This window comes from Ostrea edulis, chromosome 5 (assembly GCF_947568905.1).
Source record: "Ostrea edulis chromosome 5, xbOstEdul1.1, whole genome shotgun sequence".
Classification (NCBI taxonomy): domain Eukaryota; kingdom Metazoa; phylum Mollusca; class Bivalvia; order Ostreida; family Ostreidae; genus Ostrea; species Ostrea edulis.
Genome location: NC_079168.1, coordinates 40535128 through 40551159, shown reverse-complemented (window position 1 = coordinate 40551159; position 16032 = coordinate 40535128). Strand labels below are relative to the sequence as shown.

Genomic DNA, 16032 nt, shown 5'->3' with positions numbered 1-16032 from the left:
CCTTCAACTCTCTTGCATGGAGATAATGACATTCAAAAGTTAATCCATTAAAAGGTGAAGATAACAAACAGTGATCAATCTCGTAACTCATAGGGAATACAAAATAAAGAGTTGGGCAAACACGGATTCCTGGACATATCAGAGATGGTATCAGGTGCCTAGGAGGAGTGAGCATCCCCTGACTCAAAAATTCTTATTTTATTGTCATCAATCACATTATATTTCCAGAGGCACTGTGGAGATCAGATTCATGAAACAGCTACATTTTTCTCTCACCTCATATTCCCCATCTTTGATGAGTTTGGCAAACTTTCGAGATCCAGCTACATTGCACCTCTCTCCGACATTGACAAAGTTGGTATATGGCCCTATGTATGTTGGCTCAAGCCCTATCAAAAAGCCACATATCACTTGGAATCATTTCTCAACATTTGAATAAGAAGTAAAAGTATTAAAGGGACATAAGCTGTCAATGAGGACATAAAACTTTTATAATTCTAAATTAAAATGCTGGAATGCATTAAAAGACAAAGAAAACTAAATCAGGGTGTAAAAAGCAGCCTCCAATTGAATTTTATGAAAATCATGTAAAATTTCTCTGCTATGAATTATTCACTTCCATACAGTAATGTGTTAGTCATTGTTTCTATATAGAGATATGTATAAAATTTATTGTGTCCGTGGTGATTTTTATGTACTGTAAAGCTCTTTCAGTCATTTTGGTAACTAACAGTACATATGACTTGGGCAGCTAATGCCCCTCTTAAGCATACTCACTTAGTTTTTCAAAATAGTGAAGCAATGTTGTAAATATGGAATTTCATAAAATGAATTAAAATACATGTATGTGTAATTGTTAGTCAGATAACTTCAACGAGCTTGATGTAGATTTACCTGAGAGCAAGTTTCTGATTAAATATGATGTACATTTACCTGAGAGCAAGCTTCTGATTAAATATGATGTAGATTTACCTGAGAGCAAGCTTCTGATTAAATATGATGTAGATTTACCTGAGAGCAAGCTTTACCTGAGAGCAAGCTTTACCTGAGAGCAAGCTTCTGATTAAATATGATGTAGATTTACCTGAGAGCAAGCTTCTGATTAAATATGATGTAGATTTACCTGAGAGCAAGCTTCTAATTAAATATGATGTAGATTTACTTGAGAGCAAGCTTCTGATTAAATATGATGTAGATTTACCTGAGAGCATCATGAAGTCTCTCCTGGTATAATTAATGTGTAATCAATGTGTAGTGATTATGGTATAAGTATTGTAGATTTCCCTGAGAGCATCATGAAGTCTCTCCTGGTATAATTAATGTGTAATCAATGTGTAGTGATTATGGTATAAGTATTGTAGATTTACCTGAGAGCATCATGAAGTCTCTCCTCAGTTCATCAGGTGGAACTCTTGGTTTGTACTGAGAAACTCCCTCAGCTATTGCTCTGAAAATAACAAATCTTATGAAGGGGGATAACTCTAAAATATCATATACAAAATCACAGGTTAAAAGAAAGATATGATTTCTGCAGGATCCATAAGGAATGCAATTACTAACTCATCTCAATCCCCCCCCCCCCCTCCCTACTTTTATACAATTCTGATGATAGACAGCATGCTTGTGTAACAGAACAGAAAAAAGTTTCCAAATTCTTACTTCTTATAGATGAAATTTTCCTCTGAACACATACATGCAAAAATTATACAGTATTTCAGAGGTAGTTTTGCATATGTGTTACACCTTGGTCAAAAAATTCAAAACACATAAAATGTGCATTTTTCCATAAGGAATCCCTTCTCTGAAAATAAAATCCTCTGCTTATACGTTTATTAATATCTTTGAATCCCATTTAATCATGTGAACTGATAGCTACACCAATTAGAACATTGACTTCTAGTCCTTATATGGACATATCATCACAGGTTCTACTTTCTATTACACTGTTAGAACTAATTTTTGAAAATTTGTTTTTCCTGCTCAACAGGAAACTTTTCAAGAGAATAAATATTTCCATTTAAAGTTTCATGACTTTTGTAGAAAGAAAATTACTTCCCTGGGATTAGGTGTTACAATGCATTACATAAAATGTGACATAATTAAATACCTTGCTACATTTTATTCCTGTAATATTTCGCTCTTAATGACCCACTTTCTTTTCCTTTCTGTTACCGTATTAGTGGTATTTTTAGCGAGACACAAATTTAGAGATTGTAAAAAAATTATGGGTATATATATTTAGTGAAAGCTAATTTTAGCAACTTTATAATTCCAAGAAAGATCACCATTACCTCCGATATGGAATAAATTGTTAGCAACATTCAATTTTGGCAACCTCAACACTGTTGCTAATAATTCCAAATTTAAATCCTCGCTAAAAATTCTATTTAAACGATATGTCCACCGTATCAGATGAGAGGTAGATTGAAATGTCAAGCACCTGCTTGAAAATGAAAGTAGCAGGGTTGTGTAAATTTCTTTACCTGATGTGCTCAGGTGTGGTCCCGCAGCATCCACCCACAATGTTTAACATACCATCCCGAGCAAAGCCCTGAAACATAAACAAGATTTGTAGGTGAAATTCCAAATCTACTGGATCCAAATTTTACATAAACTTGATGATTTTACAGAAAATGTAGTCTCCTTAATTGATGTTAATCATTAATGAACATTATTGCATTACTGAGAGTTGTTCACACATGCTTTCTGGTGTTTCATCATAATCTCCAAAAGTATTTGGTAAACCTGCAACAGGAAATTTTTTTATTTCAATTCACCCATGTCACATGAAAAACGTACAGGTTTATTTCAATTAACCCACGTCACATGAAAAACGTACAGGTTTATTTCAGTTAACCCATGTCATAGGACAAATGTACAGGTTTATAACAGTTGTTGGAAATAAAAAAGATTCTGAACCTGCATTTGGATAACAAATTGTGTATGCTGTGGTATTTTTGCTCACGGCTTCCATGAATGGTCGCATTTCATTAGCACCTAATGCACAATTCAATCCAATACTGTAAAGAAAGGAAGGAAAATAGACCATGAGCTGTTTACTATCACAAAGAAAATGTGCATTATGTACTTCTGGACTGCTTAAATGTAGATGTGATCTATGTATCAAAGTTTAATATTTAGAGGGAATTTTAATCAAGCTAGAACATGGAATCTAACACTCACTATATATTTCCGAGACAATATGATAGAGCACTTCAGTATAATATATGATAGCATTTTCCACAATAAAATACTGAATTGTACATACCACATTGGATTTGCATGTGACACACTGATGAGAAAAGCTTCTGTAGTTTGTCCTGAGAGAGTTCTCCCACTCTTGTCTACAATGGTTCCGGACACAAACACGGGGCACGTAAAATTCTCTTTCAGAAAAAATTCCTCGATCGCAAACAAAGCTGCCTTAGAATTAGCAGTGTCAAAAATTGTTTCCACCAGGAGAACGTCTGCCCCTCCCTCAATCAATCCCTTAGCTTGTTCTGTGTAAGCCTCCACGAGTTCATCAAAAGCTGTCATAGGAAGAATTTAACAGTGAGTACCACGAACGGTGATACAGTGAAATCTGTTACAACACAGCCCTGGGGACCATTCAAAATTGTACTTTATAAAGGCAGTAATATCTTTCAGTTGTCAGGACTAAATAAATTCTATGTTACATTCAGAGATCTGTTACAACCAGCTACGTCCTAAACTAATTTTACTGCATATATCTAATACAAACAAGAAAATAACTTATCACATTACATCTGATCAATAATAGTTTCATTCCTTGACTCCAATCGTTTTGATCCCATGGAGATCCGGGTTATAATAGGTCCTCAGTACCCCTTGCTTGTTGTAAGAGGTGACTAAATGGGGTGGTCCTTTGGATGAGACCACAAAAACCAAGACCCCGTGTCACAGCAGGTGTGGCACAATAAAGATCCCTCTCTACTTATAGGCCAAAAATTTGCAGCCCTTCACCGGTAATGGTGACATCTCCATATGAGTGAAGGATTCTCAATAGGGACGTTAAACAATATACAACCAACCAACCAAAAGTTTTTCTTTTACAATTCAACATAACATCGCTCCACTTCCAGCAGATCGTATGCTGAAATCTATGCAGGATGCACTTATTTCCAGAATAATTTAGTATCTGTATATACCCTCAAAACTTTGTACATGTATACTAATCAGAAAGGTCTAAAATTTATGCATTTGACAAAGCCTCATATATATTAATTAGTTATATGACTTCCAAAATCTTGTATGTCACAAACAAAAAACAACCTTACATAAGGATGAAGGTCACTGGAAATAAAGGTTATCAAAAACATATTTTTTGCTTTATGAAACAAATGAAAGATTTCAACATTGCATGCTGTCTTTGTTAATATAATGAAGGATTTAGATGTGTAAGATTATAGCAAACGTCCAATGCCTATTCGATTTATTGAAGTGTTTTACTTGCTATCTTCATAAAATCATGATTCTATTACAGTCAGTTTCAAGAATTCTTAATTTCAATAATGTATTCAATTGATTAAAAAGATTTTTAAGATGTTTTAAAGATTGATTTGAGATACAATGATTTATGAATTCATGAAATGTATTAGACTTAAAACAATTTGAAAGTACATTTATTTAAGGTTAAATGGAACAGTACTAAAAATATGTACTTGTGTCAGCTATATTGATAACAATCATCGTATAAAATTTTTTTTGTCTCTCCTGAAAAGTACCTTAATATGAGATACAAACTTTTGGAAGTGCAGCAAGGATTTACAGAAATTAAAATGCATTGCTACGATTTTCTGCAGTGCATTAAAAATATGTCAGAGCCACTGATTCACTTCACAAATGATAAACAGCATAACTTCAATTTTGCTCTTGTTACTCAATCTTCTGTGAACAATCTACATAAATAATTTGAATCAAAAAGTATGATTCAAATACATACTGAATGTAGAAATATATGAATCATTGTTGCTCTAGTTTTGTATCTGCAGCTGAGGAAATTCAAATGAAGCTCATAACAAGCTGTTCTACATTAACTGAGAATTAACTGAGAATACTGATGTGATATTCACTTAAGAAATAAATTTCATTTTTGAAAATACATGAGGGTATGAACTGCAACGCTTCATGCCAGCATACTTCATGAAATGTGTTAGCACTTCATAAAAAGTATGCAGACATATGAAGTGTTATATTCATAACTACCTGTATTTTCAAAAAGGAAATTTATTTTTCATTTCACATTCTACTAGGAATCAACAACTGTTGAAATAGATGTACTATATCTTTAAAGTAGTTCAGAGAATCTGTATTCATACACACATTGTTTACAATTGCAGCATGTTCATGAGGAAATGTGTATCATTACAATTTGTAAAAGATATCAGAGGCCAAAAAAAACATTCGAAATATAGATATTTACTAATGTTCCTTAGCTCCGGCTTCTCGACAGAGGGGGATATTGACAGAGTCCTATTCGTTGGTCCCATTGCACCAGCTACGTATTTTGGAATGCCTACAAAATAAATTTCAATGTTTGCTTGAGATCTGAACAAGCTGGTATGCGTTCTAGAACAACAGTTCCTTTCCAAAGCACAAATTCATTTACCAGAATTCATTTTTGAAAGGAATTACGCAGGTGTAACAGGTTTACCTGTAAGGAATCACACAGGTGTAACATGTTTACCTGTAAAGAATCACACACATCAGGTGTAACATGTTTACTTGTAAGTAATCACACAGGTGTAACATGTTTACTTGTAAGGAATTACACAGGTGTAACATGTTTACCTGTAAAGAATCACACAGGTGTAACATGTTTACCTGTAAAGAATCACACAGGTGTAACATGTTTACTTGTAAGTAATCACACAGGTGTAACATGTTTACTTGTAAGGAATTACACACATCAGGTGTAACATGTTTACCTGTAAAGAATCACACAGGTGTAACATGTTTACTTGTAAGGAATTACACAGGTGTAACATGTTTACTTGTAAGGAATTACACAGGTGTAACATGTTTACTTGTAAGGAATTACACAAGTGTAACATGTTTACTTGTAAGGAATCACACACATCAGGTGTAACATGTTTACCTGTAAGAAATCACACAGGTGTAACAGGTTTACCTGTACGGAATCACACAGGTGTAACAGGTTTACCTGTAAGGAATCACACAGGTGTAACATGTTTACTTGTAAGGAATTACACAGGTGTGACATGTTTACTTGTAAGGAATTACACAGGTGTGACATGTTTACTTGTAAGGAATCACACAGGTGTGACATGTTTACTTGTAAGGAATTACACAGGTGTGATGCATTTACCTGTTTTACTTGCCACCTCCTCTGCAGCTTGTTTTGCAATTTTAGCTGCCTGAAAATTTAATCTGTAAGTCTGAAATATAAAGAAAGAGAGAAATCAATGTGGGCAATATTCAAATTCCTAGAACTAACACATGCATGTACCTTTGAGTTTCAAAATGATTAATTACCAGGTGTTCAGTTCCATAATCAGCCTGAGCAATCCTGGTCCCGCTGAATGTGTTAGTCTCCACAAAGTCTGCACCCGCTTCCAAATATTCCTAATAAAAAACAAACACAATTACTAAATGTATCTATTCTTAACAAGTTATCAAATTCCAGAGTTGTGGAAAAGTGTTTGTCATGTTGGCAAAACCTGTCTAAATTGTAAATGTCCAACATACCATAGATTTCTAGCAATTTTACTTTGTTATTCATGAATATATAGATATATATATTTTTGGTGAAAATACAGATTTATAAAACATTGATAACAAAGAAATGATTCTCAAAATCTTTATACACCAAATAAAATATGGTGTGAGAAATAACATTTAATTTCACTAACAATCAAAAAGTTTTTTCCTTTTTTTTAATATATACATTGTAGATGGAGTTCGATACATTAGTGCTATCTTTTTTATTGGTAATCCTTATCCTGGCCACAAGGATTATGGTTAGAACATATACAGTACTTGAATAATCTTAGACTAGATGCGATGCAATCTGAAATGTTCTGAACCGTACACAAATTCTATCATAAATTCTACCTTGTATTCCAAAAGTTGTCAAAGGCTAATTCAGCTTAATTAGTAGATTATCATCCGGGGTCACAAAAAAATATGGGGCGGGTGGGAGGATTTTATACTCTAATTTTTATTTCCTAAGAAAAAAAATTAATGACAAAAGGCATCACACAAAGTGTTAATCAAGTTAACATTAAAAGAATCCTTAGTAGAAGATATAAAACCAACATTCTGTGACTTTAATCATTCACTCAAGTCACTGGGAAGCAAGTTTGTTTGAAATCGTAATTTTTGTGAAAATAAAAAAAAAATTTTAATGGGCGGGCATGATAATCTATCAATTAATTTTAATTGGCCTAATCCTACATTTTTGTAGTAATGTCATGTCCAGTTTAGACAAGTTTTACTCTATATAAAGCTTCCATGCAAAATCCATTTCCTGGTTCAGTGGTTTTTGAGAAGATGTTCAAAACACCCAACTATTTTACAATTATTTCCCCTTGGAAGTGAAGATTTCTTGAGAATTACAACTTTAATCTGAAAGCCACAGTTAACATCTCTGATCTAAATTTTGCTAAAACAAAAAATGGCAATGATGACCCGATACTAGATTAAGCTAGACTTAAAAGTCTGAAATGCCATATGATGACATAATTGTTGTTTCTTCCCGAGGCTCTCTAAGGCCAAGTAAAATTAATTAGTAGATTATCATTCCCGCCCGCCCCTCAAAAATCGCCCCGCCCCGATTTTTTTTATTTTTCAAAATTACGATTTCCGGATATTTTTATGTCCGGTCCGGTATCGTAAACGTACTTTGTTTCACTTTGCCTTTTAGAAACCCAAATACACATGTAATTATGATTTATAAAGCCTTTTCTCAATGAGAGAAGGCATTTTCGACGTCAAGAATACCATGGCGAAAAATAAAAAATAAAATCCTCCCACCCGCCCCATTTTTTTGTGAAGTTTGAATGATAATCTACTAATTAATTTTACTTGGCCTAAAAGTACTTAATATGGATTTAAGAGCATAAATCTGTTTCTCATCTGTGGGAACATTATGGCAGACATTCAAACACCCGTTGCACTGACATAGTTATTCGATTATTTGATTTATGTTATATGGTGCTCTGATCAGACCACTCACTCTCCTTCCTCCTTCGAATTTAGAGCATAGATGTAAAGGGGTGAAGCTGAGAAGTTGAAGAAGCAAAAGTGTGAGGACAACATTAAAGTGTGAGGTTGACATTAAAGTGTGAGGACGACATTAAAGTGTGAACATTAAAGTGTGAGGACGACATTAAAGTGTGAGGATGACATTAAAGTGTGAGGACGACATTAAAGTGTGAACATTAAAGTGTGAGGACGACATTAAAGTGTGAGGACATTAAAACATTAAGCAAACAAGCAACAATAATAGCGACTTTACACTCTCTCCTTCCCACTATCGAGCATTCTCTTTCAGACAGTCGCTTTCGCTTATTCTCAGTTGGAGGTTAACAATGTGAGTGCATGAATAAAGAAAATGGGGTATGATGATGCCAATAGGGATGTGGTAGATTTTTACTACCACTGTATATGTAACCATTAAATAGGTGCATACATATACAAATTTCGGTGCATATATGTATAGATTTACAAATCTCTTAAAATCATTAACTTCTTACACTATCTACAGGATCATTGCATTACCATTCATTAAATTTTATTCACAAAATATGATATGTGGTGATCAGAGTACTTAAAACAGATGCCGTGTTTAAAGAATTATACAGGCACTGTTCATATTAATGACAAAACAATTTTGAGTTTAAATATTGTCATTCAGAATATATATAAGTAGCTATATTTTCACATCCTTGGGAATTAGGTAAGATGATTCTTGAAAAGGCACTTCCCATATATATGTTCAGAAATCTCTTTTAAAAATTTCAATGTCACTTTTTTTTTTAAAATTGCATACTGCTGTATCAATAAAAAGTCTCTAATTATATTTATCCAGAAAGTATCATTATGCTCATCCTAACATTTTAGAAATAATCTAACAATTCATCAATACCATCAAATTTTTAACAGCAGAGTTTTTAAATTATGATGTCTGACTATGATATCTTTTTTTTTAAGTGATTAAAATACTTTGAGTGAGTTGCAACATTTCATTACATGTAATTGAAACCTCCTTTGTATATTACTAATACAATACATAGATTTGTAATTGCTCCTCTAATGATTAATTTGATAAAATTTCAGTGATCAAGCCATGCATCTTTAAAAAATATGCATTAACCTTGTGAATTTCAAGGATAATTTTAGGCCTAGTAAGCACTAGTATGTCATTATTCCCCTTCAGACTTTTAGGGTGGTCTTTGAACTCTTCTCCCATAAAGTCTTCCTCCTCGAGGTGACAATTCTGGATCATAGTTCCCATTCCTCCATCAAAAATCATGATCCGCTCCTGCAAAGTCTTCTGTAGTTTTTCCATCACTTGAACAAAATATTATATTAATAAATACATCTTTAAAAAATACATTTGAGCTTACATAGTTATATCATTATTCATAGCAACCATAAACGCCGGTAGCCATTAATCATTCATCGTTTTCATTTTTTCGTCTGAATGAAAAGGCCGATAACTTTTCTGTTGACAAACATGCTGATCAATACATAGAAAATCGTATTGGACTCGGGTCGCATTATGTAAAAGGGAAAAAAAATATTACAGACCTGTCTTTTCAGCTTTAGGGGAATCTGAAATTGTTGGAGGCATAGTGAGATTTTATATCAGTGAATTATCAATGGCGTTTTGTGCAGCACTCAGATTTTTCCATCCACACTGTTTGCAGTCTCACGACCAAATGATTTCCACCGTGTACGATTCGGTTTTATAACTGCGAGCACTCGTTCCATTCAGCACACCTCGGACTCCATAGACAGAAAATAATCATATCAGCCGAGGTTAGCCGACTGCCACTTGTTCCGGTGTACCGGCGGATGTGACGTAAAAGATTCGTGGAAGATTTTGTGGCGTTTGATGTGTCAAAACAGAGAATACTTCAATACATGTAATAATGAATATTCTTAAAAATTGAAAGAAACTAGGTCAAAATATCCGTGATTTTAGTAGTCGACGTAACGGTCTTGTGTTGGGTACGTAATTGAAATGGTCACTTATTTTATCAGATGTGAGAGCAGTTTCGGATTCCAGTTAAACTGTAGGCCACTGTAAATGATGAATCTCAAATCTATAGGCATATAGAAGTTCGATTTTATGATTGATTTACCGAATCATGTTTATACACGCGAATAATGTTCATGACCATGTTTCTGTGTTGCCTTTAAAATGGTTTGAATATACATGCAGACATTCACAATTTTTGTATCTTGGGAATATTTTGGTCCTGAAGCTAAAGTGATTGATTGATAATATTTCACTTTGCTGAGTTTATACTCTTTGAGAGTACAAATGTCAGATCTATGTCACGGATAAAAGATAGAAATATCTATGGTGATTAAAATCATGGGTTTTCTTATTCAGTTTAATTTAAGATCAGCAATGTATCAAATTTAAAATTTTGAATCGACAGTATATGACTCTTAAGGTATGTCAGTACTTAGTTGTACATGTCATCATCTGATCAGGGATCTGTGATGCTCAATAACGCTGCTGGCAAAAGTATTCAAAAGCCATATCAGCAATTCAGTGTACTGTTACATGTGTAATGGAATCAATATCCATAAGGATTTCCAATGTAGTTACATGTATTGCGTCTAGATGTAAAGTGGAAGCTTAAGGAGTCTCTTTTTCCCTATATATATGATTATCGTTTGACATTTATCTAGCCTTATAATCAATATATTGCTTCAGAAATTGGTATTCAGACACATGATGATACAGTATATCCAATACAAATTGTTGTGTGAGAGTATTGAGATGCATACAAGTACTCCTTTGATTAGAGAATGACTAAATATTGTATAATAGCATAACAATTCAACTATAATGATATTTAACTAGATATCTGTGAATTCATGTAAAGAGTGCATGGAGACCAATAGTCTTACCGAGTTACCAGTATAATTTATGTAGTGTATATTGTGCATAAAATAAACAAATATTTACATGACATATGCATCTGACCAATTCATTTGACAGTAAAAACAAATACTTCTTTGTGTAAAATGAAGTGATTTCAAGAATTGGGCATATGTCGGAAAGTTGAGGTTTAAGGGCCCTTTTTTATATTGAAAGTCTTGTGAAAAGGTAGAAAACTAGAAGAGATCGACTCATTATTTTGATATAATGATAAGTTTTCAAAAAAGATTTTCAAAAAATTCAATGTCAGTACAACGAAATTCAGGGCTTTATATATTCTTACATTTCAAACAGATGACAACACAGAGCAAGTTCAATGATAGCCAGACGACGTCGCACCAATTCTGGATCTGAATCAAAACAACAAACTGGAATATCCTCACAAACAAGTCAGACAATTGTTACAGAGCTCCTGATAGATACAGAAATGTCGTGTAGAGATCGGACCAACGAGTTCTTCTCTGCAGCAAAATTATTACAATCTCGACAGGTACGTTAACATGTAGTGAGATGCATGTATTATTTATTGACTGTCAGATAAAATTAACAAACCTTAACTGCCATTACATATGGTCTGTGAACACGCAACAGGATCTATTTCAGTGGTAGACTAATAATTGACCGAGTGTGTATCTGTTGTAGGGAAATGGAACCTTGGCACAGAAAAGAAACCCAGCATTACGGCAAAGAAGTGAATTCACTCAAATTGCAAAGTAAATTTCGTAAAACTGTCTATTTGTAAATTTGATGATTTGATGGCATTTGTTATGCAACACTAATCTGTTCAACGTGTTTAGATCACCTGATCTATAGACTTGTGATCTTTTCTCATGAAAATTTGTCTGTCGTCTTTTGTCAATACTTGTTTCGACTTTTTCTTCAGAACCAATAGGCCAATTTCAACCTAAGTTTGCTCAAAGTCAAAGTATTCTTTTGTGAAGGGAATTCAGATGAGGGGGCTATGTCCACTTCCAAGGGGGTATAATTGTTTAGTGTCAAAATATGTGTACAATTCGGAAAGTTTCAGATTGCATAACATCTAGATTATTCAAGTATGTTCAAAGGGTGTCCAGGTAGTGCTCTTGCTTCTCACTGCTGCAACCCGAGTTCGATCCCCATGATCGGCAGTGGTTGTTTGTGAGAGGGTATGGCGTTCGTCTGCTTGGACACATGGATTTCTTCTGAGTACTCCAGTTTCCTCCCACATTATGACGCCCTAGCGCAAACATCTGTGCATCAAAGTACTCCATTGGAAATAAGCTTTCGAAAGGGTTATCCTTGGTTTTTATGTTTGTATGTATGTATATACCAAGTAAACATTTATCTATTTATATATCATAATCCTTGTGGCCAGGGGAGGGATTATCGATAAAAAGTTTTACATAGAAATATGTAGGAAATTCATTAACTGTGTTGATTCTCATATAGTATGGTTCAGGTTTCATGTCCAAGTCGTGGCAGTGATACATTAGGTGTTTAAAGTGTAACATCTTTTTTTTCTCTCTTAAATATCAAGAACAGCAAGGATACAGTTTGTCAAAGAAGGTTCATTTTAACCATTTATCAGCCAGAAACACTAAGTTATGCTAAAAATGCTAGGTTTTTGAAAATGTGTGACCTTGCCGCCAGTGCGATTCCACAGTTAATAGGTTTTAAGTCTTTCACTATTAGTGTGTCCCAAACTTCAGTCCAGCAGATTTGCTCCTGTTAGCAGTGTGTCCCATGGGCCTCTTGTTTTATACTGATTATAATAATTCTAATACATGTTTCTTTTCCACATAGAAAAATTGGTCGTGACTTGGCAAACACATTTGCAAAACTGGAAAAACTCACGATGTGTAAGTATCAACAGAATGAGGAAAGCTTGATTTATATGTGTTGTATCTCTGCATAGGCCAGTTGCATTGAATTATTTTCTTTGTTTTAAGTGGCTAAGAAGAAGTCATTGTTTGATGATAAACCTGTGGAGATTCAGGAGCTGACCTACATTATAAACCAGGATATACAGGGTCTGAACAAACAGATAGCACAGCTTCAACAGGTGGCTCGGTCTCATCCTAACGCCAGACATGTACAGAGTCACTCCAACTCCGTGGTTGTGTCCTTACAGGTCAGTTCAGATCACTCGTTATGTAGAATCACTCCAACGCGTTGTTTGTAAACGTAAAGGTCAGTACAAATCACTCGTTATGTAGAATCACTCCAACGCGTTGCTTGTGAACGTAAAGGTCAGTTCAAATCACTCGTTATATATTCTTGGCTTTTTAGATGTAGAGTTCTGAACAGAATAGTGGTCTCAAGACCAGAGTAAAGCAAGTGGTGTAAGGACTAGATAATATATATAAATTGTACAAACACAAATTCTATGTGGTTTATGAACATTGAAGACTGGTATAGTAGCTGATTTTGATGACATTTCTTACTAAAATTTAGGGTTATTATCGTAAATTACTCTGGGCAGATAAAGATGTGTTAAATCTGATACTGTCCGTCCAGATTTTGGGCAAATAAAACAATTTTTCAAAAACTCTGAATTACTAGTAAATTAATTTGAACAGTATTTCATTCATGAATAATATACACATACATCAATATAGATGTGATTCCTATTATATTAATTATTTCAGCCGTCTCACAAGGTCAAGAAAATGGATCATTGATTTTGTGTATAATGTGTAAAAGTAGAAATGTATGAAATGGAAGAGAAAATGAAGAACAGAGTACATTGTAATGTATGTTGTATACAGAATGTGTGTAAGTTCTGTAAATATTGTGACCACAAAAACCAAAAGTTTGAGTATTGTTTGTGCAGTGTAAGTTTTTACTTCTACATATTATGTATATACAGTGAAACTTCCCCAAAACGGCCCCTCAGAAAACTGGTTTTCCCTGAATATCGGCCGATTTTCAAAGTCCTGGCAGAAATCTTAACATTTCCTTACAAAGAAAGTCTTACAAAACCAGCCACCACTGAAAAATGGACATCGGCCATTTTTTAAAGTACATTTGTTAACAAACATGTAATTTACCCTATTATAATATAATACCAGCATTTTTTGAAGACAAGAAAATTTTGGCCAGAGGCTGATCAAGATTGGCCAGGTGTGCAATTGACTCACCAACTGGCCAGGTGGGAAATTATCCACTGGAGGTGTGAAAAACACAAGTGGCCTCTATAATTTCTATTGTTTACCTGTGCTGTCAAGAGTGTTAAGTGACCCTTGGCTAATCCAAGTGACCCTTCCAAATTCTGTACAAAATGTAAAAATCAGTTAGGAACATATTGAATGAATGAGTATCAAACACCATATTGTTGCACCAAACTATCATGGATATAAAAGCAGTAGTTAATAAAGAACAAACCCATGATTGTTAATGATAATTATTAAAAGATAAATTAATTTTCTTGGTTTCCATAAACTTAAAATTCCTAAGAAATATTCAAATTACAATTTCATAGTTACCACTGTACTTTTAAAAAACATTAAAACAAATTTGTTTAATGATATAAGTGATGAATGTAATCAAGAGTTTTTATAGGTAAGAGGAATTCCAATACACTGTAATATGCCTCTGTGTTTTCTTTATGTTTCCTGTTATAGATTTTCAGTTTAAAATTAGATGATTTCAGCGAGAATATTTCTTGTTATTCATAATTACCTGTAGGTACAAGCGGACTAATTTGATCTCCACCGATAATTGATCATAGATCACCAAAACAAAGTGAACAGTACCTGCTTTGTGAATATTGAGATAAAATGTCTCTAAATGCTAAGTTTTCAGTAAACCGGCCACCCCTCTAAACCGGCCTGGGTTATTTTGGGGGGTTTTTTGCGGTCCGAGAGCCGGACGGTTTAGAGAAGTTTCACTGAATATACATATATTCACAAACATTAAAACTACACATATCTCATTGTGGGAATGATAAACTTAAATACAGCATCAGAAATCTTCAATTTGAGTGACAGTTAAAACTACCATTCAATAAAAGATAAACTGATACAAAAATTCTAGTCTGGATGGATTTGATACTGTTAAAGAGCTCAACATTCAAAAAAAGAGATAAGCATTTTCAATAAGATCAAAACTAAAAATGGAAATTTCAGTGTTAATAGTATTGAACACATGTCAGCATTGGGACTGCAATTGCTATTATTTCCAGAATACATAAGTCTTCATTCATTTACTGTATATATCAAAGACATGCAATTCATATATTACATGTAAACCACATCTTACCTTTCCAAAGAGCTGTCTTTGATGCATTTCATTATCAGTATAAGTGGTGGCAAAAAGAATCAATCTAGTTATATATATGGAAATCTAATAGTTTCAATGTTTCTATATTAATGGGTTGAATATGGGATTATCAACACAAAATGTCAATTGTGTGTTTACTGTTAATATGAAATAGATTAAACATGGTTTTCTCCAAATCAATCATGAAATAAGAGTTCTCATTCTTTTAGTATGGAGATTTACAGTATATTTTCATGAATTTTGCCTTCTCTACTGGGCCCAATAGCAGTGTTCGAAATTAACCATAGACCGAGTCTATGTCAAATGGCACTGGTCTATGTCAACTGTAATTGAGATAGACCGAATTCTCTATGCCAATTTTCTAGATTTAAAGCAATAAAGTTATCCCAAATGACATTGCATGGTCAGTCGATGTCTGATAAACATTATGAGGAAAGAAGGATATTATAGAAATGGAAAGAAAATATGCTTTCTAAGTATATTAGAAGTAAATGAAAAATGTTTTAAATGTGTGGGTTTTTTTTTCCAATGTTGCGGTCTATGCCAATTCGATGAGGTCGAAGTCATCTTGTTTTGGCATAGACCTGTGGTCTATACCAAGATTTAAA

At 33.8% G+C, this 16032-nt stretch overlaps 2 protein-coding genes across 4 annotated transcripts in view; one reads left to right on the top strand and one right to left on the bottom strand.

Annotated features, from left to right (window-relative positions):
• LOC125650288 (methionine synthase-like) overlaps positions 1 to 9952 on the bottom strand; it is a 29986-nt gene extending 20034 nt beyond the window's left edge. Inside the window, exons 1-11 of one of the 2 annotated variants that reach the window (XM_056166630.1) lie at positions 9796 to 9952; positions 9359 to 9555; positions 6517 to 6606; positions 6350 to 6419; positions 5444 to 5536; positions 3269 to 3530; positions 2920 to 3020; positions 2684 to 2745; positions 2484 to 2551; positions 1368 to 1447; positions 277 to 389 (exon numbers count right to left, since the gene is read on the bottom strand). In XM_056166630.1, the coding sequence (XP_056022605.1) occupies positions 277 to 389; positions 1368 to 1447; positions 2484 to 2551; positions 2684 to 2745; positions 2920 to 3020; positions 3269 to 3530; positions 5444 to 5536; positions 6350 to 6419; positions 6517 to 6606; positions 9359 to 9555; positions 9796 to 9838 (1179 nt within the window). In that variant the 5' untranslated portion in view covers positions 9839 to 9952. Of the gene's footprint in view, positions 1 to 276; positions 390 to 1367; positions 1448 to 2483; positions 2552 to 2683; positions 2746 to 2919; positions 3021 to 3268; positions 3531 to 5443; positions 5537 to 5674; positions 5708 to 6349; positions 6420 to 6516; positions 6607 to 9358; positions 9556 to 9795 lie in introns of those variants that run through there. The other variant, XM_056166631.1, reaches the window with a different exon arrangement.
• A 67-nt stretch (positions 9953 to 10019) lies between these two features.
• LOC125650294 (syntaxin-5-like) overlaps positions 10020 to 16032 on the top strand; it is a 12592-nt gene continuing 6579 nt past the window's right edge. Inside the window, exons 1-5 of one of the 2 annotated variants that reach the window (XM_048878471.2) lie at positions 10020 to 10133; positions 11459 to 11654; positions 11807 to 11877; positions 12947 to 13002; positions 13093 to 13274. In XM_048878471.2, the coding sequence (XP_048734428.2) occupies positions 11481 to 11654; positions 11807 to 11877; positions 12947 to 13002; positions 13093 to 13274 (483 nt within the window). In that variant the 5' untranslated portion in view covers positions 10020 to 10133; positions 11459 to 11480. Of the gene's footprint in view, positions 10219 to 11458; positions 11655 to 11806; positions 11878 to 12946; positions 13003 to 13092; positions 13275 to 16032 lie in introns of both variants that reach the window. The other variant, XM_048878472.2, reaches the window with a different exon arrangement.